The following is a 25437-nucleotide window of genomic DNA, read 5'->3' as shown; positions in this document are numbered from 1 at the left end:
AGAAAAATACTCTTAACCAGGTCTCAGATTCCCTTGACTTTTTATAAAATATTTCACCTGTGCACAATGGACAACATTTCTCTTTCCCAATCTCAACAGACAGAAATGGACCGATATTCTAACATAACAACAAAAAATATAGTATAAAAAGCATGTTAAATTTATATGATGTTACTCTTTGTAAAATCTGCAGCTGGACACTGGGTATAGTTTTTGGTTTGGGGAGAACACATTTGATTTCAACAGGATATGCATTTAAAGGTACTGGTTACATAGTAGCTTATCAGGGAATAACCTATCTGCTTATTTTTAAATGAAAATTAAAGCACTGAACTTCTGATTTTCCTATTACAGTACTTTACAGTATCTCCTAAACATAATTGCCTTAGACAGAACATTTGGAATGTATTCCTGTTCAGGAAACCATTTTGCTATCAAAGGCAACTTTGTATTGGCCATTGCTGGCAAATTTTTGGTAGTGGGAAGACTGCATAGGCAGCCTCTGTAAGGAGAGCAAGTTGTTCCAGGAAAGGTTTAGGTTGGAAATTAGGAGAGGAGATATTTCTTCTCAGAAAGAGCGGTCAGACATTGGAACAGGTTGCCCAAGGAGGTGGTGGAGTCACCGTCCCTGGGGGTGTTTAAGGAAAGGTTGGACCTGGTGCTTAGGGACATAGTTTAGTGGCTAATATTGGTGGTAGAGGTTGGACCAAATGATCTTGGAGGTCTTTTCAAACCTTGATGATTTTGTGATTCTATGAGAGGCTGGGGATGCCCCATGCCGGACACAGCTGGTTCCAGCTGACTCCAAAGGCCCCACTGCAGGGCACGGCCAGGCCCAGCACTCAAGATGGTGGTGATTAAAAATACACTTAAGAAAGGGCAGCAAATTAAAAAAAAAAAAAAAAAAAAAAAAAAAAAAAAAAAAAGCAACAAGGACAGTGCAGCAGAAAGTGGGACAGTGCAGCAGAAAGTGCTCCATGGTAAACACCCTCAAAAAGACTGCAGCCCATTGGGGACCCGTGTTGGAGCAGAGGAAATGAGTAGGAAGGAAGGAGCAACAAAGGAATAAAATGAGAATCGAGAAGTGTCAGAAAGAAACCATTGCATCTTAACCCCAACTTCATGTGCCACCTCACCAGAAGGCCTGAGTATATCTTATAGCAAAGATGGGGGGAAACTGGGAGCAGAGGTCTCTGAACTGGGGAAAAGGGATGAAAGGTGTTTTTCCTAAGTGTTTAAATGTGATCTTTCTTTCCCAGCACCTGAACCAGTAATTAAATGTCTTAATTTAAGTTAAATTTTGCAAGATATATTGCAGATGATGATGATGATGACGATTATTATTATTATTATTACTTCTGACCCACAAATGTGCTCATTTCTGCTCTTCCCTCCCACTGATGGTGGGGCAGGTAGCTGAATGGGTGGTCAGCTGCTGGGGGGGGACAGCCCACCGCAGGCACTGTCCATACTCAGGGACCTCCTAACTGAAACTACTGGAAGTACTCCTGAGAATGAAGAGTTACTTACATGAGTAATAGCTTCAGGATCTGCCCAACCTTGCTAAAGAGGACATTCTGAAGACACCTGCATTAACCACACTTCTGCAACACCTTTGAGTGTTCAAGGAACCAAAGGAGTTAACAAGAATATACCAGAAAATGGACCACTATGATGAATCTCATCTGTCTGTACTACAATATTTTAAAAAAATACTACAGGTAGTCAGAAACTGTTTTTCTGCTTGTCCAGATGTGCAGTGTTCATTGTAAGATGTTTGGCATTTGAGAGATTTTGAGAGATTTATTTTTTCATCATGGAATTTTTATTTTTCCAGTATTCCTTACTACCCTACTTCCAATATTGTTGTGATTAAGCACTTCCCTGAAATATATAACTTTTATATACCTTCTTCTTTATTCTCCTTTTCAACATCTTTATTTTACTGACTTTTTATTTTGAGGTAGTCGATTCCTTCAGAAGCTAAAGATAATGGGACAGGTGTCCTTGTAAACATCTGGTATATGAACATTTGGTGTATGAACATACTGTTAAGTAAGTAACAGCCATAGTGATAGATACCTTTATTATTTTTAATAAATATTTTATGTCTCTTTGTTATATGATCGTAATCATACTGTCTCCTCTTCTGTGGCAGTAAAGTATTACCAGAATACGAGGTCATTTTGTACATCTCCACAGAAGGCATATAATGACTAACTCAGGTGCTGATACACAACAAGTAATACTGTGATTTCATTACGGGAAAGCAACCTGTAAGCATTTGGCAAGATTCATAAGCCAGACTAACTATGTTCACATAAAATATGTGATTTAGTTTAGCCATATTTCTTTGCTTCCGCTTGGTAGATTCCCCAGTTTAAGTGTACTATACTTTGTTTTTAAAAAACAGTTGTACTTGGCTCAGTAGAAATAAAACCAATCCGGATGTTTTAAGTAAATAATAAATAAATAAATAAATAAATAAATAAAGCAAATAAATAGTCTGGTGTGATACAGGACACAATGTTCAATCTAAATACAGGAAAAACTGCTTGATTTCCCTCTAAGACAAATGCTAATAAGAGTTTTCATAGGACAAATGTGGTCTCCAAGAGCCTGAATGAAATTAACTCATTGGGGATTTCAAATTATTTAAACAACAAACAAACCAACTTTTTTTTTTTTTTAAATAAAATGATCAAAAATAGAGGTTCATTGTTTATTTTTCAATACTGACTAGGCTACAAGCAGGAGAACACAAATTGTAGACTCTTATTCTACCTCACATTCTGCAGAATAAAACAAAGTTGATATTTGCCTTTTTACTGTTTCATTCGGGAAATAGCCAGGGATTCTGGTGGAATTATGAAGCAAACAGGATCAGACACATGAAAAATAAAAAGGTGGAAGAAGAAGGTGGCAACAGACTTTCAATATTTGAAGACTCTAGTTCATGATGAAGATGAGTATATATATTTTTTCAAACAATTGTGCACTGTTTCCTTACAAGCTCAGGCACATATAGTTTATTGTCTCAGGGATTTTATTTTCCACTAAACAAATCTATTATTCTCAGACAAATGTAATCTTCTTTTACTGTCTACTTTGCCAGCATATTGTGGCAATAAGCAATATTACCGTACAACAAGAGTAATGGGATCATATTCAGCATGCTTCCAGGATATGCTCATAACACCATGATACCCATGGTATCATGGCCTTACAAGTGCCTTTTGCACTATAAAGGCCTTACAAATGCCTTCATGCTCAATGAAACATCCAAGAAAGCTACAGAAAAGTCCTCCTCAGACACAGTAACCTTTGGACAGAGTACGTTTTGGAAGCAAGCACTCAGAGATTGTTCTCTCAGTGCACACATAAGCCTGGGAGAACAATGCTTTCATCCCCTAAATCCTACACAGAATATGTAAGCAGAGGTATTTGGATGTATATAATAATTTGTGTTTAGTGGTTCATTACCAGACAAATAAATGTTAACTTTCCAGAATCTTGAACCACAAGAATTTTGTAATTCTATAGCTTTGAGAATTTGTTAACATAAATGAAATGACTCCCCTATCCCTTCAAAAATTTTTGAAGTTTTCCTACAGCTTTTAAAGTAAAAATAGGTGAATTCAGACACTATGCACAGGCCATTTTTCATTTGAATTAATAAGCCATTATAAACAGATTACTATAATTGGATCTCTTATACAATGTGCCTCTGCAGTATTTCCTTGCTTATTTTCCTTCCATGCAATGGGAGAACATTTTAGTTTTTATGAGTAGATTTTAAAGAAATATTGCAATAAAAGTCAGATATTCTTTTATCTGAAAGCAGCTAACAAAGGAGAATAAATTAGAGATGCGTGACAAAAATTAAGGAATCTTAAACATTGCATCTTGATTAAATCAAGGTTTAGGGAGGTGTGCTGTTATTCATCTTTCATTGCTCTTTACTACAAAATTCTGCTTTCTGAGTGTATAATTCAATGGATTTGAAACGCAATGCAAACTGCTAGGTGACTTCCCACTACTTCCAATCTCTAGTCAACCAGCACAAGTTTATCAAAATGTATTCTGGAAAATGTTGCTACCTGCAACATCTAATTGCAAAAAAGTTCATAAACCCTTACGCCTTTAAATGCTGCACTTGGTTGCTTCTGTGTGAGCAGATAAATATACCTTAACTGGAGTAAAACAATCTGTCAATTATAGAAGTTCTCTTAATTGTGTTAAACAACTATGGACCCCCCTGTACTTAATGGAAATTAAACTGAAATTAAATTAAATGGAAATTATATGGAAATTATGGACACTTGGAAAGTAGATTTCCATAAATTTCCATTTATATGGAAATCTTGGGCACTTCCAAGATTCTAAATAATAACAAACACAAAACACCCTATAATCTTATGAAAACAATAGAGGCATAAGCCAACACAACCAATGAACAGGCTGTGCAATTTATTATGATTCATATCTAGTTAAATAATAATAAAAAAAATAAGATAACATCAAGGGAAGTAGCAAAACTCTCTCAAACTTCTGTTTTTGTGTACTTGCTAGTTAATAGGTTAAGAAATAATTGCCCTAAAAGAAGAAAAATCTCTTGAGAACTAATATCAAACCAAGCACTTCAGTAATGTGTAATAATTGGCATTCAGTTGCTGAAGTATTCATTTGGGCCTCATACTCAACATTAGATCTCATTGTAGAAGAAAAATGAAGCGTAAGTGTTGGTTAAAATCCTTTGAGCAATTTAGACCATGTAATCTTTATTCTGATTTTTTGGAGGCATAAAGAAACCACTTCTATTTTGATTGATAGATATGGTCATAAGGAAACGTTTCTTAAAACATTTTATTGTTATTTTATTTGTATTTTATTGACAATATATGTCTATCATAAACAATATAAAATTAATGTAAACATTCAGAAAAAAAGTAGTGCCATTATTTAACTCCCTTTGTATTAAGTTTTACACAACTAAAATCTAGCATACACACAGGACTTTTAATAAATGCTACTCTGTATAAAATACTATAGAATAATGTATATGTTCTCAGCTTAAGTCAAAGTTTAAATCTCTTGAATTATAATATTTAAAAACAATAAATAATAAAATACAAAAGCACTCACATTAGTCTTAGATTTGCTCCAAAATTAATGGAACTCATCCAACAATTTCACCTTAGGTTCTGACTGATTCATTATGACATTCAACATATTGAGTGTCTGAAGCTAAAAGAGCTCAGAGCCTTTTACAAAGCTTTTCATTTCCTTTCTGCAAATATATTCACTTCTAAGCTGTACATATTTATCAAGAAAAACAATTAGAGATAGCTAACTCAGACTGTAGGCAGGATTTCAGACTGCTCTAACAATATTATGTGAAGAGTTTTTGGATAAGAAAAGAGGAGAGATAGGAATGTGTCATCAGTGGGAGTCAATCCAATTCCCCTACTGCACAGTGCTCATTGATTCTATCAGAGTACAGACCAAACTGCGGCAGTTCCTCCCATGTACCTCAGAATTTTGTCTAATCTGTTAAAATTAATCTTTTGGATACTTACAATATGATCTTATTGTAATTATGATCCTATATAATATAATTTACATGCAGTTGAAAGAGGAAAAGCATTGCCAAACCTGTGTTTTAAGTGAAGACAGCACTCTGTTTTCTCCAGATAACGCTGCAGGTCCCTCAGAGGGATTACTTTTAAGAGCGGTACTGTTTTTGGAAATTGTTATAGAATAAGGTAGCCAAACAGGTAGCATATGAGCTTTATACATGTAATTTAACAGTTAGCTCACTTCCCTTATGTTCTCTAACATCTTCACTATTTTATATTGTTTTCTATTAGGGTGAGATCATACGAAGAGAGAAGAAGAACTCTGAAAGTATTCTGTTGCAGGGCTCTGATATGGTCAACTGCGATAGACTGTGTTAGATATGGTCATCAGAGAAGTAATGTTCACCCTGAGGCCTGAGAAATCCAATTAATCACAAGAGTATTTGACAAAGTAGGACATAAATGAGGGTGGGGATGTGGTGCTTTGTCCCTGAGAGACACTTGATGCCTTCACAACCTTGAAGCTGTCTAGCAAGGGGCAGTCGTGTATATCCAGAACAGATGTTGGGGTACAGGCCTGTGCCCCAATTTGAGGATGGAGTTAGATCAGAGAACTGGTGTTCTGGTGGTGAATATATTCTTGGATGAAGATTACAACAGGGAAAGGGGAAGAGGATTAGGGGTTTAATTTGGAAATATGGATTTGGTGAAAGATAGGGATGGCATGAGGGACAGGGGAAATGTAGATACTGCATTGTCAGAGGACATGGAGACAACGTCTGCTAACAAGTGACCATCTGGAGTATGGTTTATAGGGTGCAAATTTTTCTTTTTCAGGTTTAGAATGTAATGTGATTTTTAGTTTTGTTTTGTTTTGTTTTTTGTTTTGTTTTTGTAGAAAATACCACCAATGATACTTCTTTCTAAGAAAAGAATCACTCCAATCTCTATTTTTTAAAGTAACATACCCAGCCAGGCAGATAACTGAGTTATCTGCCCTGCATCATCTAACTCCACCTATCTGCTTGCTTGCCTCATCTGTGACTGCTGTATTGTGTTTTTGTTTTTTTTTTTTCCCTTAATTACAATTGTCTATTTTATGTGTATTTAGAAGAATCTCTGCATGTCTAATATTTCAATAATCAAGGCTATTTCAGTTTTCTATATGCATCCTAATAAGCAGTTAAGTACAGCAAAGGCACTAGAAGGAAGACAGCAAGCAAGGAAGAGCATAAAAGATTGGATTAAAGCAGTGGGAAGACAAGACTACAAAACTGCCTGCTGGTACTGAGAATATAAAATATGTGCACACTGCACTGACCTTGATCATTGTACGTGCACAGCCAAGTAAGAAAAATGTATGTTTTTGCTTTGCCCACCCACCTATAACAGTTGGATATATGATATATCATAAAGACTTTAACAGGCCTGTTGCACCACTACCACACACACACTTAAGTTTATTGATTACTTCTGAGAGATGTTGAATCACTATTTGAACAAGATATGAGCCTGTATTGTGTAAAGGCTCTATCTGTCAGTGTCTACATTTTCTGCACCTGTGCATTTCATGACTTCTTTAAGGACATTGGTGAGTCTTAGTGTTTATTAATTGTTGACATGAGTACAACTGTTACCACTGCATTCTTCAGCATGTTATTTCATTCTTTTTGATTGAAATGCTAACCATTCTTTTTTTTGGAAAGTAAAACAAAACAAAACAAAAACAACAACAACAACAAAAACAAATAATATCTAGGTTTAAACTGTAGTCCTCATGGGAGTCAAAACAGAACAAGAAATTCTAAATTCAGTTCTAAATTTTAGAAAGTATACCACAGCTTGGTTGCCATATAATGGTTGAAAAGAACAAATGTGTTAGTACTGTGCAGCTTAAAACTGTTATAAACAGGCAAAAATAAATTTTTGGCTATGGAATGAGGTATGAAAGCTTGCTCAGCTGTAAATTTTTATTTAAAACTCTTTGTGAATATTTGTGACTATTATTTACACACACACACATGCAAATTAAAATGGTGCTCTTACCTTGTAAGCATAAGAACTAGATCCATGGTGCCAAAAATCAATGCCAGATAAATTGCAACTCTATCTATGAATCGTACTTAAGTTTTTTAAGTGTTCTACAGGGACCAAGAAGAATCAGATGACTTTTCAGTGTCAGCTTCAGTGATTCCGACTGCCACTGTCTACTGTCAAATCTGGAATACGTTTAAATGTGGCATTGGCAGATGCAAACTTTACTAATGCATAAGAAAGGCATCTGAAAAGTTGTTCTGAAGATGCTTGTCTAGGAGCAGGCAACTAAATTCACCCCTTCCAGAAAATATTAAAATTAATTTCCAACAGCAATCAGACTGTCCAATACTGTCAAATGGGTAAAGTCTTAACTGATATCCATCATAATCTTGCAAATGTTTTTCAAGCTCTCAAGATGTTCAGTAGTAAACTACCAGACTTCAGCAAGAAAAGACCCATATTAATAAAAAAACAGACGGGCTTGAGTGCTAGATTATGGTTTATTGATGCTAGAGATTAATGTTGCTATAAAGAGAGAGCTTTACTTGGACTCTCTTTAATATCCCATATCTCTCAACTAATGTGGAATACATTTCCTCTCAGGTGCATATAGTAAATCTAAAGACAGAAGCACAGTTGCTGACTTGTCCTTGATCACTCTTCTGAAATTCTCCTGTTTTAAATAAAAAAGGATTTGTTGCAAACTGTGCTGCACAGTCTAATTGCAAAAGCATATCAGAGTGTGCTCTTGTACAACTATGTTGAGGCCTGAAGTCAGTGAAGAAAAAATACTGTATGCACTCTGATAAATATGCAGGGTTCTTACGCTATATGCATAACAGACAGGAAGTGCATGAGAAAAGCAACATTTACTTGAATGCTTGAATATGGCTCACAACAGACTAGTGAAAATATGATTTATTTTTGTATTCTTTCTTCAATTAAATATTTGTGACCAAGTTGGTAAAAGAGGAAATGTAGTGAAGAAAGATAAATAAGGTCTCTTTCCTTTCTCAGTTTGAATGAATTGCTAAAATATAATTCCATTTTTCTTTTCAACAGAGGATAGAAACAAAACAAGATGAGAAAAAAATGCTTATATGGCTCAATTAAAATATGCCTGGAAAAAAAAAAAAAAGATCTTATCTTCCAGGTAGCTAGAGTTAAAACATGAATACAACCTTAGAAATATTAGTAACTCTTTTTTTTTTTTTTTTTAAAGCAAGTGTACTTGCCATGTAGACTCAGAATATCTAACGTTATTGACATTACTTGGAACTTTGTCTGTACTGGACCATGTGTTCAGGTACGTAAGTTATATACAACTTTGCCAAATATAAAATGTTTTCGCCGATATTTACTATGCCAGCAACAAAATTACTCTTCAAAAGAAAACTTTAGGCAAAATTCCTAAGACTTTAAAATTTGGCAGGAAGACAAGATTTGCATCAGAGGTTGTTTTTTATTATTCCTGTGTAATCTATCCAAATTTGTTAACTGGAAAATTTACTTGCCAAGATATTATTTTTGCTGAGCATGCTCCAGCTTCAAACCTTCACCAGACAGGAAATTAAAGGAGTGTGACTCTTGATCAGGAAAATTTGGGTATTTTATATTCTTCTATTTTTTCAAGCAACTGATGGAACCTACTTTTTAAATTGCTTTTTCAATTACTCAATTGATTTTATGGTAACTTAGGTTCTATTTACCAAAATTACTTATGAGAATATCACATAAAATTTGAATAAAATCGAGACAAATCATGACTATTGTTTCCTCCCACAGCAGTTATCCTGTCAAAAAATGGAAATGAGGCAACTTTAACAGAATCTCATTTCAAAAATCTACCTTGCTTCCTACAATTCTGTTATTTTCTCTATAATTATGTAATTACAAATTGTTTATTCAATAATCTTTGTGTTTATTTAATAATGTTGTATTTTTCTACTATCAAATTGAGGCTGACTGGTCTATATGTTTCTACATCTCCCCTTGGTCCTTTAAAGAAAAAAAATTATCTTTCTGTAATTTTACTTATTTACCTGGACTTCTCAAACACAACTTCCACTGCCTCCTAGTGTGAAAACTATTATTTAAAAATACTCCAACCATTTTCCCTCCATATTCTGGCTTTTCTTTATAACCCCTTGATCTTGTAATGTGGGGTGTAATTTTTTTCCTTTTTTTTTTTTTTTTGATAACTGAAGCAAACAAAAAAAGCACAGAATGTACCCTTCTCGTCTGCTGTTTGCTCAGTTTACGCAGTAAGCTATGAATTATTATTTGCTTTCATGACTTCAGCTCTCCCCGCTACTAAAATATTCACAGATTCTTTTTCTTCTTAGGCAAAGTGCAAGGTCTACATATAGTCTGGGGCAATCCCAAGCACAAATACAGACTGGGTGGAAAATGGATTGAGAGCGGCCCAGAGGAGAAGGACCTGGGGATGTGTTGGTTGATAAGAAGCTCAACACAAGCCATTAACGTGTGCTTGCCGCCCAGAAAGGCAACCGTATCCTGGGCTGCATCAAAAGAAGTGTGGCCAGCAGGTCGAGGGAGGTGACTCTCCCCCTCTGCTTTCTCTTCTGTGACTCCACCTGGAGCGCTGCATTCACCTCTGGGGCCCACAGCATAAGAAAGGCATAGATCTGTTAGAGCAGGTCCGGGGTGGGGGGGGTGGGGCATGAAGATGATCAGAGGGCTAGAGCACTTCTACAAAGAACAGCTGATGGAATTGGGGTTATTTGGCCTAGACAAGAGAACGTTCCAGGGAGTCATTACAGCAGCCTTCCAGTACCTAAAATGTAGCAGCCTTCCAGTACCTACAGGAAAGCTGGGGGGAAACTCTTTGTCAGGGATTGTAGTGATAGTACAAGGAGTAATGGCTTTAAAGACAGAAGATTTAGATTAGATACAAGGAAGAAATTCTTCACTCGGGGTGGTGAGGCACTGGCACAGGCTGCCCACAGAAGCTGTGGTTGCCCCATCCCTGGAAGTGTTCAAGGCCGGCTTGGAAGAGGTTCTGAGCAACGTGGTCAAGTGCAAGGTGTTTCTGCCTATGGCAGGGGGATTGGAATTAGATGATCTTTAAGTTCCCTTCCAACCTACGTCATTCTGTGAATCTGTGTGTAATGAATATGTTCCATTTGGCTGAAGAGGTTTAAGAGCCCCTTGCCAAAGGGACATGAAAGGGCATCTGCAGCTCAAATAATTACAAACTTTTGATTCAAGGAAGAGCACACAGACATATAAACTATATATTAATGCCATGGTCCAGGAACACTTCATAACTAGTCTTCCTCCCCCTCCTTTCAAAACAGCTGCAAAGCTACTCCTTCATAGAAAAACATTTACATGCTATGCTGCAAACAGATTTTTTAAGAGCTTTAAAAAAAAATATCTGATTTCCTAAACAAATAACATGCCGAAATTACATAGGTACACACTTGTGCAATTTTCACATTTGTTGAAGTGGTGGATACCTCAAAGGAGCTGAATTTCTAGAATTGTGTTACAAGTTGCTGATGTGACACATTGGGAGGTCCTGGCACCACCCCATGCTGAAGTGAAGGCAGGAGGATCACTGTCCTTTCCTGCCCTGACCAACAACTGGGGTAGGGGTCACTTGGCCACCTATTGAATATGGGTTGTCTAAATAGTTAATAGACACATACCTGCAAACTATCTGCAACAACTGCTTTTTTCCCATTATCAGGCATTCTGCTGACTTTGCAGGGGTTTCAAGGATTTGAAGTGGTATTATTGGAAGTATTAAAGGAAGAGTAAGTACAGAGAAGTATTGAAATGGGAAAGTACAAGGGGAAGTTGTAGGGAATATGAAGGACCTGAAGAAGATACAACTGACAGGAATCTAGGACTTACTAGTGCCTTTGAATTGAAAAAAAAAATAATAATGGAAAAATATATTGTTCTTCACATAAAACTGAAGTGCACAGGAAGAAGCACTTTGCTCAAAATTTGTAGGAGAAAAAATACCATCTCTAGCTAGTAACCAAGATGCAAAAATGGAATTTCCAAATGTGATTTTTTTTTCCCAAAGATTTTATAAGCATATAGAACTCAATGTAATCTGGAAAAATTTTTTGCAACCTTAATGCTACTGATTACTGCCAAGTGAACATAAGTCATCTGTATCAAGCTTTATTTCACATGTAGTGGAAATGAAATTTCTAGTATTTGATGACATTTTCTATTCCTGATTATTGGCTGCATTTCACCATACAGCAACATCTGGCTTTTTCAGTACACTAAGCTGAGGCAGTTACTGCAGTATGTACTATGGGTATTAGAGATGCTTATTTCATGATTACTCTCTAATTCCAAAGTCTAAGAAATAATACCATTTAGAAGTGTAGGGACATATACTTGACCCCAAGCAGAGATACAGGCTGGGAGATGAGTGGTTAGAAAGCTGCCTGGCAGAGAAGGACCTGGGAGTATTGGTTGATAGTCAGCTGAATATGAGCCAGCAGTGTGCTCAGGTGGCCAAGAAAGCCAACGGCATCCTGGCTTGTATCAGAAACAGTGTGGCCAGCAGGGCTAGGGAAGTGATTGTCCCCCTTTACTCAGCTCTGGTGAAGCCGCACCTCGAGTACTGCGTTCAGTTTTGGGCCCCTTGCTACAAGAAGGACATCGAGGTGCTTGAGCAAGTCGAGAAAATGGCAACAAAGCTGGTGAGGGGTCTAGAGAACAAGTGCTACAAAGAGCAGCTGAGGTAGCTGGGCTTGTTCAGCCTGGAGAAGAGGAGGCTCAGGGGCGACCTTATTGCACTCTACAGGTACCTTAAAGGAGGCTGTAGCGAGGGGAGGGTTGGTCTGTTCTCCCACGTGCCTGGTGACAGGACGAGGGGGAATGGGCTTAAGTTGCACCAGGGGAGATTTAGGTTGGATGTTAGGAAGAACTTCTTTACTGAAAGGGCTGTTAGGCATTGGAACGGGCTGCCCAGGGAAGTGGTTGAATCACCATCCCTGGAGGTCTTTAAAAGACGTTTAGATGTAGAGCTTCGGGATATGGTTTAGTGGAGGACTTGTTAATGTTAGGTCAGAGGTTGGACTCAGTGATCTTGGTGGTCTCTTCCAACCTAGATGATTCTGTGATTCTGTGAAAATATATGAACCAAGTATCTGGAGCAGGGAGGCTGCATAGTTCTAGCACAGTCCCATTTAATGTGAAATCTTAATGAGAATAGAAAATCTTAAAGGATAGGTAAAGATATTATCTGTTCTACCTTTGTGATATGGTCATTGCAGCAAATTTTCACTTTATAGGTCATTTTAATCAGTATAACTCCAGGTAATAGTATTTGAGAGCTTTCATAGATCTTCATGGTTGTTTTTTTGTTTGTTTGTTTTGTTGTTCGTTTGTTTGTTTTTTGATTTTTCTTTGACTTTTGTCCACCAAATCCCAGCTGAACCTCACTCTTGCCTTCCTCTTCTTTGTCATATCAAATCAAAGTTCTCATTCCTTTCAGAACGTCATGATTGAATAATTCTGTCTTCATTTATTTATGTTTTATTGAATTATTCTTCACTCTGTTTATTCATCAATGATCTCTACCTTAGTATTCCATTTCTCCAATTTTCATCCAGTCCCTTAAGTTGTGTGTACAACTGCAAGAAGCTTAGGATCACAGAGGAGAAGCTGAGGCCAGATTCAGGCATTACAGCTACACCTCACAATGATAATTCAAAGTACAACCCTGAATTAGAAACTGCTGAAGTTCAGTTGGGAATCTGAATTCTAAGTTTCACAACCATATCATATTGCCAGAAGCAGAAACAGACACCAGCAGTATCTCATCTATAGTAGTGACTGGCTGTCACCACAACTTGATGCCAGATCCCGCAAAGCTCCTAAGTCACAGTAGAACCAATAGGTTTCAGGAAGTGCCTGGCCTCTTTTAAGGTTATTTCCTAGTAAAAGTTACACAATATTTTATTTTCTGCATATCTTAAACATATTTGCTTGAATTTGTCTACTATGCAGCAGCTTAAAATGTATTTAGTCATTAAATAGTTTTATTTTTCCTTTATCCTTGTCAAAAGCAATTTTAAGGTACTGTATGATTACAGGTAGGCTAAACAACTGCACTAAAGAAATCATCTTTCTGATATAGTGAAACACCATCAAAACACAGCTCAGTAACAGACTTGTACAAATACTGCAATAAATTTATAGATGTTATATCACTTTATTTATTGTGGAGTTTCTACAGAATAGGAGAAAAAAAGATAAACTGTGATTTGCAGTTCACCATTTGCAAGTGCAGCAGTAAATGAAATCGATAATTCCATTTCATTTCTTACTAAACTGAGAAGGAATATGTCACTTACCTTTGTCTCAATTTGTTTTGTGTCTAGATTCTGAAAAAGCAGCTTTACTTTCGTTTTCCCATCATCTGAAGAGCCTTTGAGCTGAGAGAATTTAAACCTCCACAGCACGTTCTAAAGAGAAAGAAATTTGATTAAGGACTCTGTTACACACTGTTACCTAGAACTACAGATAAATGATTAATGTTTTTGTATTATGATGAAGCATTAGGGCAGTAAACACAGTGCATGATAACAGGCTGGTTGCAGAGCAAATAAAATTAACAGCTCTGTATCACATGTGGGAACAAAGGATACAATAATAATACTCACTAATTAAAAATTTACATAGAAATTATCTGAAATGTAAATTTTTCCATTGCCTACATGATATAATATCAATATCCTTGACAAAAGCTTAGTTTTAAAAAGATCCGTTAGGATATTTGTATCAGTTTCAGTATGAACACAATTCTGCACCATATCTTGATCTGTCATATTTCAGCTGGCTCATCTGCATAATGTAGATAAATGTCTTACATGAATGATGCAAAGCTGAATTCACCTTGGCCAAAAAATGAGTAAAGTGATTTGAAAACCAAAGATAAATATGAAATAGAGATGCAAAAACTTTATTATTGAATGTGGTCTTGTGAAGTACAAAAAATATGTTCTGTGTTACACAGCTGTTTTCTAAAATACATAGGAAATCTAGGATTCTTGGTCTATTTTATGCAGGTTTATTCATGGGATCTTACTACTGCTGGCACATCACGGATTCACAGGAGTATTTTAATATGTATAGAGATATTTTTCAAAACAAAACAAAACAAAACAAACAACTATTAGATTGCATCCAGACCTTCTGCTGATGTTTCCTTATACCTATAGCATTAATGAAAATTTCATGTACATGTTGAAATGTGATTCAGTCCCTGGACACTGTTGAGAAAACATGATTTAAATGCTTTAAAGGCTCTTTCAAAAGCAAACATAATCAGGGAAAAGTTTGCTATGTTTCATTTTTCAATATACCTGCCTGTAAAATATTTTCTTCATATAGACCAACGCTATACCTTCACTTATAAATTTTCTGACTTTTTCTCTGTGAATTTTTCCAATATCCTGTAGATAACACTGACTGGATTTGGAGTGGAATAGCTGCTCAGTGAGTCAGATGCAGTTACAGAAGAAGTTCTTTCTATATAAGTTCAGACTTTTTTCACTGTCTGAGAGGAGAGTTATTCTGCTAAGTTTTTAACTATTTCTACATATTCTAAATATTAAACTATTTCTACATATTCACAGAATCACAGAATTTCTAGGTTGGAAGAGACCTCAAGATCAAGTCCAACTTCTGACCTAACGCTAGCAGTCCCCACTAAACCATATCCCTAAGCTCTACATCTAAACGTCTTTTGAAGACTTCCAGGGATGGTGACTCCACCACTTCCCTGGGCAGCTTGTTCCAATGCCTCACAACCCTTTTGGTAAAGAAGTTCTTTCTAACATCCAGCCTAAAACTCCCCTGGCGCAACTTAAGCCCATTCCCCCTCGTCCTGTCACCAGGCACGTGGGAGAATAGACCAACCCCCACCTCGCTACAGCCTCCTTTAAGGTATCTGTAAAGAGCAATAAGGTCGCCCCTGAGCCTCCTTTTCTCCAGGCTGAACAAGCCCAGCTCCCTCAGCCGCTCCTCGTAGCACTTGTTCTCCAGGCCTCTCACCAGCTTCGTCACCCTTCTCTGGACCCGCTCAAGCACCTTGATGTCCTTCTTGTAGCGAGGGGCCCAAAACTGAACACAGTACTCGAGGTGCGGCCTCACCAGAGCCGAGTACAGGGGGACGATCACCTCCCTCGCCCTGCTGGTCACACTGTTTCTGATACAAGCCAGGATGCCGTTGGCCTTCTTGGCCACCTGAGCACATTGCTGGCTCATATTCAGCCAACTATCAACCATCACTCCCAGGTCCTTCTCTGCCAGGCAGCTCTCCAACCACTCATCTCCCAGCCTGTAGCTCTGCTTGGGGTTATTGCGCCCCAGGTGCAGGACCCGGCACTTGGCCTTGTTAAACTTCATGCAGTTGACCTCAGCCCATTGGTGCAGCCTATCCAGATCCTCCTGCAGAGCCTTCCTACCCTTGAGCAGATCGACACACGCGCATAGCTTGGTGTCATCTGCAAACTTACTGAGGGTGCACTCAATGCCCTCGTCCAGATCATCGATGAAGATATTAAAGAGGACCGGCCCCAGCACCGAGCCCTGGGGGACGCCACTAGTGACTGGCCTCCAACTGGATTTGACTCCATTTACCATGACTCTTTGGGCTCGGCTATCCAGCCAGTTTCTAACCCAATGAAGCGTGCGCCAGTCCAAGTCAAGAGCAGCCAGTTTCTTGAGGAGAATGCTGTGGGAGACGGTGTCAAAAGCCTTGCTGAAGTCAAGGTAGACCACATCCACAGCCCTTCCCTCGTCCACCCAGCGCGTCACTTTGTCATAGAAGGAGATCAGGTTTGTCAAGCAGGACCTGCCTTTCATAAACCCATGCTGACTGGGCCTGATCGCCTGCTTGCCCTGCAAGTGCTGCGTGATGACTCTCAAGAGGATCTGCTCCATGAGCTTCCCTGGCACTGAGGTCAAACTGACAGGCCTGTAGTTTCCCGGGTCTGCCCTCCAGCCCTTCTTGTAGATGGGCGTCACATTTGCTAGCCGCCAGTCAATTCGAGTCCTGCAACATAGTTAGTAAATTCAAGGGAAGTGTTGGATTATTCCTAATTTAGAATATGTAATTTGGAAGAGAGCAGGAGACCTGCTTCCTTCAGATTAGCACTTTGGTAAATTATTTATTCACATTGTTGCCAGCTACTACATTATTATGCCTTGATGCCTTTAATGGTAATAATTACATTCAACTTGATATATCCTTGTTGTGACTAAATCCCCACTCTTCTGGGTGCTACCAGAACACAGAAAAGAAGAAATACCAGCCTGAGAGATGATTAGAATGATAAAGGAAAAGTAGAGGTTTTGTATTTGTGTCATTAGTCAATGATTTTCCTTTTTTAGTGGATATGGCAACACTTGAATTAATGACAACTGGTAAGCGTGATAATCTATACATTGAATGATGAAAGCCTCACGAATTTCAATTATTTTTTTGTCTGTGTGATCTTTAGAACCCTACTCATGGTTTGAGAAGGAATACCCTATGCACAAACAAAACAAAATGTGTTTATGCATTTGTTTATACAAATAAAAAGGTATGAAAAGCCTTATTTCATCTCCTGGTTCCCTGCAGACAAAAACATCATTGACTTCTTAGATTTCTTAATATAAAGGATGAAAAAAACTCACCCCCACCAACAATGCTATGGCATTCTGCTGGTGCTTAAAATTCATGAACAAATTTTAACTGGGTCCAGAGGGCCTAATTAGACCATCTGAAAGGTATTCTTAAATAGGTTTGGATCTAAATAGGATGGAGCAATGTTCACTATATACTATAATTGCTTAGACGCGGATGAAACACAAACAATTTAGCAATAATAGGCATTGCTGAAGTCAACAGTTGACACTGAGTGGAAAAGAGAAATAGATGGCTCTGGAAAGAAGAAAATGCACACTTGGGGATCCCTTTATTTTGGATAAGCGGCTGGAGGCATGGGATAGGGAAGATGAACCAACTAAGCCAACAGATAAAGAAAATCTCTATGACAAAGCAGTAGCAGGATGCAATGGTATCTCTGTGATGGGCCCCAAATGGTATATCTGAATGAGTTAAGTCCATGATGACCATAGAATAGACCATGTATGTAATGAAGCAATTATTTCAAACATGTTTGAGAATCCCCCAAAACTGTTCTAATGAAGAGTTTTCTAAAAGATGCATAAACTCCTAAGGAAAAGTTCTTGCCCTTTCTATTTTGTCATTTGTAATGTGGAAGGCCTCTTTAAATCCCTGTAAAGACTGTAGTAAATAACACTTTTTAATGAGTGCATGAACTGTTTGCCCCAAATTTGAGATCCACCTTAGAGCTGTAGGTCAGACCAGATGAATGTGCTTCATCTTAATAAGCCTGTATGAGTACCTGCTGTGCTTTAAGTGGATTTTTTTTATTTTGCATCAATAGATGACCTTAATTTGAAGTTCATTGTCTAGACGAGAAAATATTTATTTTCAGCAAAATTTTTGTGTCCCTAATGAACTGCTAATTACTTGACCACTTCAACAAATTAGTCAGTCTTGGTAAGAAATATTCTAAAAAGACTGATTGTGTAGCAACACCGTCAACTTCAGACGACCATTATGGGCAGTATGAATGAACAGTGGAAGCTGCCCATTACTGCCTCACACAGGCTTGAGGATACAGAGCAGGTCCATCTCTCATAGGCATGAACAAGAAACATGCATGAACTCTCCAGAATTTACACAGTTTAACAACAGAATTAATATATCTAATGTTATTTTTTTCCCCTTTTAGGTAAGCATCAAAGGTTAATCAAAATCCTCCTCACTATATATATATATACACACCTATATACACCTATACAGTATATATAGTATAGAATATATATATATATATATACACACACACCTATAAATGTATACCTTTGACATTGGGTCGAAGTCCTACCCTTTCTATAGGTAATACCTTGGTTCTACTGAACGCAGTAGGAATGAGATTTTAGTTATGACACATTTACTGATCTTTTGAAAAGGAGTGTCAATAGATTTTATTCTTTATTTTTTTAAAGGTGGGAGTACACTAAATCAACCTTCACATTTAAAAGAAACATCTTCCATAATCTAAACTAATGAGATGATTACCATCTCTACTTCCCCTGTGGCTACATGCAAAATGTGCTATGCAGAGCCTAATTTCAGAATGCAGTACCACCAAAGACAAAGTAGAATATGGAAACATATTTTCTGAATTATTACACTACTCATAGGACATGTAAGGCAACTAGTCTAAATTTTCAAATAATCATCTTGGTCATTATTTCACTGCATAGGGATCTCAATAAACTTGTACATTTTTGCCAAAATACCAAAAAAGCCAACACATGAAAACTAGGTAAGGTATCAATGTTTCAAAATGCAGTATCTTTCATCTTAATTTAGAATAACTGATTAGCATATATTATAAAAATCATTTCGGTTTGGATTTGATCATATTTTACAGGACAGATTTTCTACTGTACAGCTCTATTAAGGTGGAAACATTTTTTTTTATGTAAGTTTGCTTTTACTGGCAAATAAATTTATAAATTTAGTTAGAATCACTTCAAATTATATTTAAAATAGTAGAATTATAGATATGGTTTTGAAATTGGAACGTGCCATAAAGCATTCCCTATAGTCACTTTATATAGCCACTCAATTTTTCAAGGTAAGTGAATTTAATCATATAGATTGGCTTTAAAATGCATTTGCCCTTGTTCTGTTTAGTTTAGATATAGCCTAAATATCTTATGATGGAAGAATAATTCATTCTATCTGTAGCTTCAAAACAAACAGAACCAGGTGAAAGTTCAATATTTTTCATAGCTGGTAATCTTTTCAAAATCTTGAAGTTTCTCTGTTACTAAGAAACCAAGTTCTCTGCTATATATAACCTTCTTTTTTATTGCTTGGAAAGGAAATTACTTTTTTTTATATCTTTCTCCAATATCTATCTTTACATGCTATGGCACAAGTAGATAATCCTTTTCTAGTCTCAAATTAGAGACTAGAAAAGCATTTTGGAGGTGCTTTAAAAATAAAAAGTACATTATATTTGAGGAAAAAATACTCCACATCAATATAAATATATGGTTACTGATAACTTCAAGAACAGTAGAATAAAGCAGTTATGTTTTCTTTGTGTTTTGTTTCTTTTTTTTTCATCTTACCTTTGTTTTACTGTCAAAACAGGTAAATCCCAGAGCAAAGTCGACAGTGAAACATAGGGTATCGCCTTGCCAACTGCACATATATGTTTTAGACTGGGAAAAAACAAAACAAAACAAAAACAAAAACAACCACACATGAATTTTAGGAGAGCAACCATCATCTCAATTTATCACATAAAAATAATACTTCATATGATTTTGTGTGTGTGAGAAGACACTCATCTAGTAGCACTGGTACTTGCCTTATCGTATCTTAAAATTGTCAAAAATTTCTGACTAAGTTTGTATGAGATCTGTAAGCTAGAGATGAACTGGAGATCTTCTTTATATCAAATCACTCTTCTGCAAAATAAAGACAATGTTCTTGAAAGCCATTCCTTACCAAATGCAACAGAAAACAAAGTACAATCTGACTATTTTAAAGCTATTGGAGAACTGCATGGACCGCACCTATTAATGACTTCTCACGTCTTCTCCAGTAAATACGGGGGTAACACTGCCTAAATGTTTAATGATTGCAGTCTAATTATAAAAGAACTGTCTGTCTACTTGATCTCTCTGCTTGATGTAAAGTTTGAAGACAGTCTTTTACTTTGCAACGTCTTCGGTTGTAAACTTGGCTCACATGTCAGTGACACACCATGATGGTTCATATTGTTTAAAACAATTTAGCAATTACAATAAATAACTAGTACTCATTATTTAGCACTGCTACTTGTTAGATACATAGCCAGTGCTATATATATGCCAATTCTTCAATCTCCTTTCAATCTTCAATCTCCCTTAAGAGGGAGTACAAAAATTCTGTTTTATTAAAAAAACAACCAGCCAAAGAACCAACACACCAAGAAGTTTTTGTTTTAACTTCTGAAAAAAATTTACATCAAAAAATCAATTAATGCTCTTTGCGTGCATTTTTAAAGGCTTTGGTCTCTCCTAGATTCTGAACGTATGACAAAGTATGCTGCTGATGTAATATGACAGAACTTAATGATATTCACATTAAAGTAAATGGCAAAAAGCCCACTGCCTTCATCATGAATAGAGGTCAGAATGTGCCTTGAGCCTTTCCTCACCTCACCTTACCAGCCATTTCATGATATATAAATACCCTCAGTCTTTATGATTTTTTTTTTCCCCCAAGGGAGCATTATTTTGCTCTCATTGATATTTCATAAATCACATTGTTGCCTTACCCTTAGATATTTGTTTGCTGGAATTTATTTATTTTTTTAACTGGATAGTTTCTTTAAATGCAGAAACATGGTATTAACACAAGAATTGCCTAAAGGAGATTGCAGGAAGTAATGAAATTGCTTAAGTTGAAAATTGTCCCATGAAGTTGTTCTTCAATTTTTTTTTTTTTTTTGCATAATCTAAAACTTCTGTTTTTAGTAACTGTGAAGTTTTCCTTATTCCACTACTTAAAGAAATATTTAGAGTTACACTGCAGTAAGAATTTCTGAGTTACAGACATGACATTTTGTAAAGGATTTTGAAAGGGCTGGGAATGAATTTCATTTATTAGTACAGACTAGTATTATAATCAACTGAACAATGACAGATGTAAATTATTTCTGAATAAACTATTCTGCTCATTAGTGTTCAAAGATCATATTATTTGGTATTAAAAAGATTTCAGTGATTGATAATCAATCAGAACACTTTTTAATTTAAATATTTATGTATATGCATTTAATATATTTAACTTAAATATTCCCACATTTTATTCAGTAATTGTAAAGTGGTATTAAGCATCAGTCTTAACTTATTCTCTTTTATTATCCAATTTAAATAGTTAAAAAGCTGGGCTCTGACTCACTAATGCAGTTTTGAAAATGTATTAAATTAGATTCCCCCCATGAGTAAACATCTAATTGCTCTGTCACACATGGTGATTATTAAAATGAACTATTTACAAATAATTAGCCCAAACTATTTTACAAATATTAAATATTTGCAAATAATGGAACTGGTTTAGAAATGATTTGCAGGCAAACACTAAAGGCAAACAGATTATGCTGCATTTTCAGTGTGATAACCATTACAAATAAGGTTTGTACTTAACCAAAAAATAATAATAATAAAAAAATAAAATAACGTTTTCTTTATAACAGAAGTAGTTTGAGTTTTGCCATATAAGAGAGATAACGGCAGGTATTAAATTTAAAAACCTGCCTCTGGCATTTGCTCATTGACTCTGAACAGGTTCTCAGATAGCTCTAATAAGGACCCCTATCCCCACTTATTCACACTAGTACAGAGCACTATCCTTTCTAATTCTTGTCTTTGGAATAAGCTTCCCATATACTTGCAATTATGTGATCACCCTTGTTTTTCTACAGAAGTTGTTTACATAGAGGTTTAACAATAGAAATCTGATCTTAGCTGTCTTCAATGTAATTTTCCAAAAAAACATCTTAGTACATATCAGCCAGCTCTCTGCAGGTGTTCAACTTGAGAATTCACAGTTTAAGCACCAGTGAGGAAAAATATAGGTTATTTTAAGCAGTCTTCCTTACCAATTGGAAATGAGATTTTTCTTAGCTTAGGTCTAATACTGGTTTATCACAGAGCACTTAGGAATTGTAAATAGCTGAGAACTTACAAGGTATCAATTTAAATTTTGCATTACAATATTTTCCTATCATTAAGCTATACTCAAATAGTCACATTAATTTTCATTAATTTACACAGTTCATGTATATATGAAAGTTCAAAACTGTAGCAAATGTGGCATAGTGACAACATTTGGCTTACACTGCTCCAGAGTAGGTGTAAAGTTTTCCAGCTGTAATCTTGGTGTCTCTGATGGTAACTGATTATCATAAAAGCCAATGGTTACAGAGACTGGGAGTTTAAGCCTGATGAACTTTCTTTAGTAAAAAGAATTAAGCTATTAAAAACAAGGCATCACATCTGAACTGCACTGGGTCAGAAAACTGTAGTATATATCCCAGATCAATTACTTAATCTCTTCCAAGCACAGGTGAAGTGATCTGCAGAATAATCATTTGTAATGGAAGACAATTACAAAACTCTGTATCTTTTTTTTTTTTCCTTTTTTTTTTTTTTCTTTTTCCCCCAGGTATCAATATCATAATGCATATACGTGTAACTCATGAAAAGATCATTAAGTTGACAATACGACTGTCCAAATAAGGGAAGAATGGTGTTTATGACCCATTTGCCAAAGGAATTTGTTAGACTTCCTGTGCCTACTCAGAAACTGGGTGAAAGCGTGACAGCATCATGGCAACAACACACTGTAAATGTAGGCAACATCAAGCAATACTAACATTATTATGCACTAATTAGCATTATCTCACATGCTGGTATTACCAGGTTTGAGCAGTCCTGAACACACATGCTCTCTGCCTACATCTTGTCCATGCCTTCAGACTGGGTCCTCTTCACCAGCAGCTCATGTGGAAATGAGCAAGCCTCTCTGTTCCAGCAGCAGTAGGGGAAGGCTAAAAGCTTTTCCTTCTAGATGATGAAATTCCCACTTGTCCTCAGCAAATCACTAATATAAAGCCAAGCCCTTGCCTTTACATAAACTGCAACTGAGATTCTTAGAGGGGAGTAAGAAGAGTGGGTAGTGTTTCTGTGGGAGGTAGTCCTGATCAGACAGTCCTGGAAGCTAAATGATGGGAAAAGAGATCCTGTGCTTAGGGGCAGGAGGTGTCAGAGAGAGTAAGTACCCTTCTAATGCAGCCGTCAGAACAAAATGAAGTCCCTATGTTTATCCCAGGGCAAGACTCCAGCCCTGTAAGGAGGTCGCATCTGGACAGCTGTTCATCTTTCATCTCCCAGCTACAAAACTTTTCACACATACACCCCACTGCATGACAGTACAGTTAACTAATTTTCTGATGCTTGGGAAGCTTAGCACTTTTTTTTCCTTTTTTTTTTTTAAATTTTTTTTTCTGTCCACATCACCAGAGAGTCAATTAGTATCTTCCACGACTACACACACATCCTGGAATCTGCAGGAGGTAATTAGCACTGAAGGCTTGGGTCAATTATCTCTTAATAGGAAAAACAGAAAAACTTCTCTAATGCTTATCTTCCATCAGTTTTTAAAGCACGGAGAGAACAGAGGACAAGTTGCTCCAGTACTCCAAAACAAAGACTGGTGTAGCATTCTGTGTAACAATGAGCAGAGACTTTTAAAATACATTCAAGGACGGGCCAATTCATTTCAAAGCTGGCTATTATGATAAACAGTCACAATGACTGTTTCCCTTGGAAAGAGGGAATGTGTTTGTGAACAGATCTGGTAACTCAACACGACGGGCTTTAAATTCCATTCATATGTGTCAGGTTCCTAAGTAAAAAGGTAAGGAAGTGCTAAAAACAGAGAACAAATTCAGAGGAAAAGACAAGACGGTCTTTCTTATTTCCACTCAGACAAGGGTGCAGAGGAATATGCCTCAAATTTCTGTACAGTGAGACACAGAGATGGGGACACAAACAGAATGAGGGATCAGTTCGTGTGTAGGCACTGGCCTATGACATGGTTGGAATGAGGCCACATTGGAGTACTGCATCCAGTTCTGTGCTCCCCAGTACAAGAAGGATAGAAGTATTGGAGCAAATCCAAAGGAGGGTTATGAAGATGATGAGAGGACTGGAGCACCTGTTGTACGGTGACAGGCTGAGAGCACTGGACCTGTTTAGCCTGGAAAACAGAAGACTGAAGGGAGATCTCATCCATGTGTATAAATATCTGAGGGGAGGGTGTCGAGAGGATGGAGCCAGTCTCTTTTCAGTTGTGCTCAGTGACAGAACAAGAGGCAACAGGCACAAACTAAAGCACAGGAGTTCCTGGCTGAATATGAGAGGGCACTTCTTTACTGTGAGAGTGACAGAGCACTGGGACAGGTTGCCCAGAGAGGTTGTGGAGTCTTCTTCTCTGGAGATATTCAAAACCCGCCTGGACGCCATCCCGTGCAATGTGATCTAGGTGATTCTGCTTGGCAGGGGGGTTGAACTAGATGGTCTCCAGAGGTCCTTTCCAACCTCATCCATTCTGTGATTCTGTGAATTAGAGACTTGGCAGGTAATAGGTACCATTGCAGCTGAGCCATAGCTGTTTGTGAAGGAGAAGCAAGGAAGAAGCAAGGAAGAAGCAAGGAAGAAGCAAGGAAGAAGCAAGGAACTCTCCTCTTCTTGAGTTGTCTTCTGTGTAAAGGGGTCCTTGACCACACAGAGCCATAGTATAAAGCAAGAAGGAAGTAAGTATACCTGCCAGATCTGAGGCCATCTAATTTCAGCACAAGCATTTGGCTCTCCTGCCTAACCTGAAGCCATAGGTCATTTGGGTTGCTTCGGGGACTACAGTCCAAATGCTTGTAAATAAATCTGTACATGCAAAATATTTTTGTGGTTGCTGGAATATGAGCTTATTAAAATGCCTTTGCTGAATGCCCTAATGCCTTTGAAATGCCCTAATCTGTCTACATTCTGTCATAGGTGTCCAGTGTAGCACCTCTGGACATTTCCATAACATTCAACCTTTTAATATTTCTCTGACTTGGGACTGGATTCTGTTCCCAGATTGCCCAAGTGACATAGGGGTTCCATTTGTTTG

The 25437-nt window shown here is 37.1% G+C and overlaps 1 protein-coding gene across 7 annotated transcripts in view; it reads right to left on the bottom strand.

Annotated features, from left to right (window-relative positions):
- SNTG2 (syntrophin gamma 2) overlaps window positions 1-25437 on the bottom strand; it is a 291451-nt gene that overhangs the window by 893 nt on the left and 265121 nt on the right. For all 7 annotated transcript variants that reach the window (XM_084512370.1, XM_084512371.1, XM_084512376.1 and 4 more), the window contains 2 exons: window positions 19842-19934; window positions 13970-14080 (listed from right to left, as the gene is read on the bottom strand). In XM_084512370.1, the coding sequence (XP_084368496.1) occupies window positions 13970-14080; window positions 19842-19934 (204 nt within the window). The remainder of the gene's footprint in view (window positions 1-13969; window positions 14081-19841; window positions 19935-25437) is intronic.

The sequence above is a fragment of the Aythya ferina genome (assembly GCF_964211825.1).
Source record: "Aythya ferina genome assembly, chromosome: 3".
In the NCBI taxonomy this organism is placed as follows: domain Eukaryota; kingdom Metazoa; phylum Chordata; class Aves; order Anseriformes; family Anatidae; genus Aythya; species Aythya ferina.
Note: the sequence above shows the minus strand (reverse complement) of the source record. Positions and strands in the feature narration are given on the sequence as shown.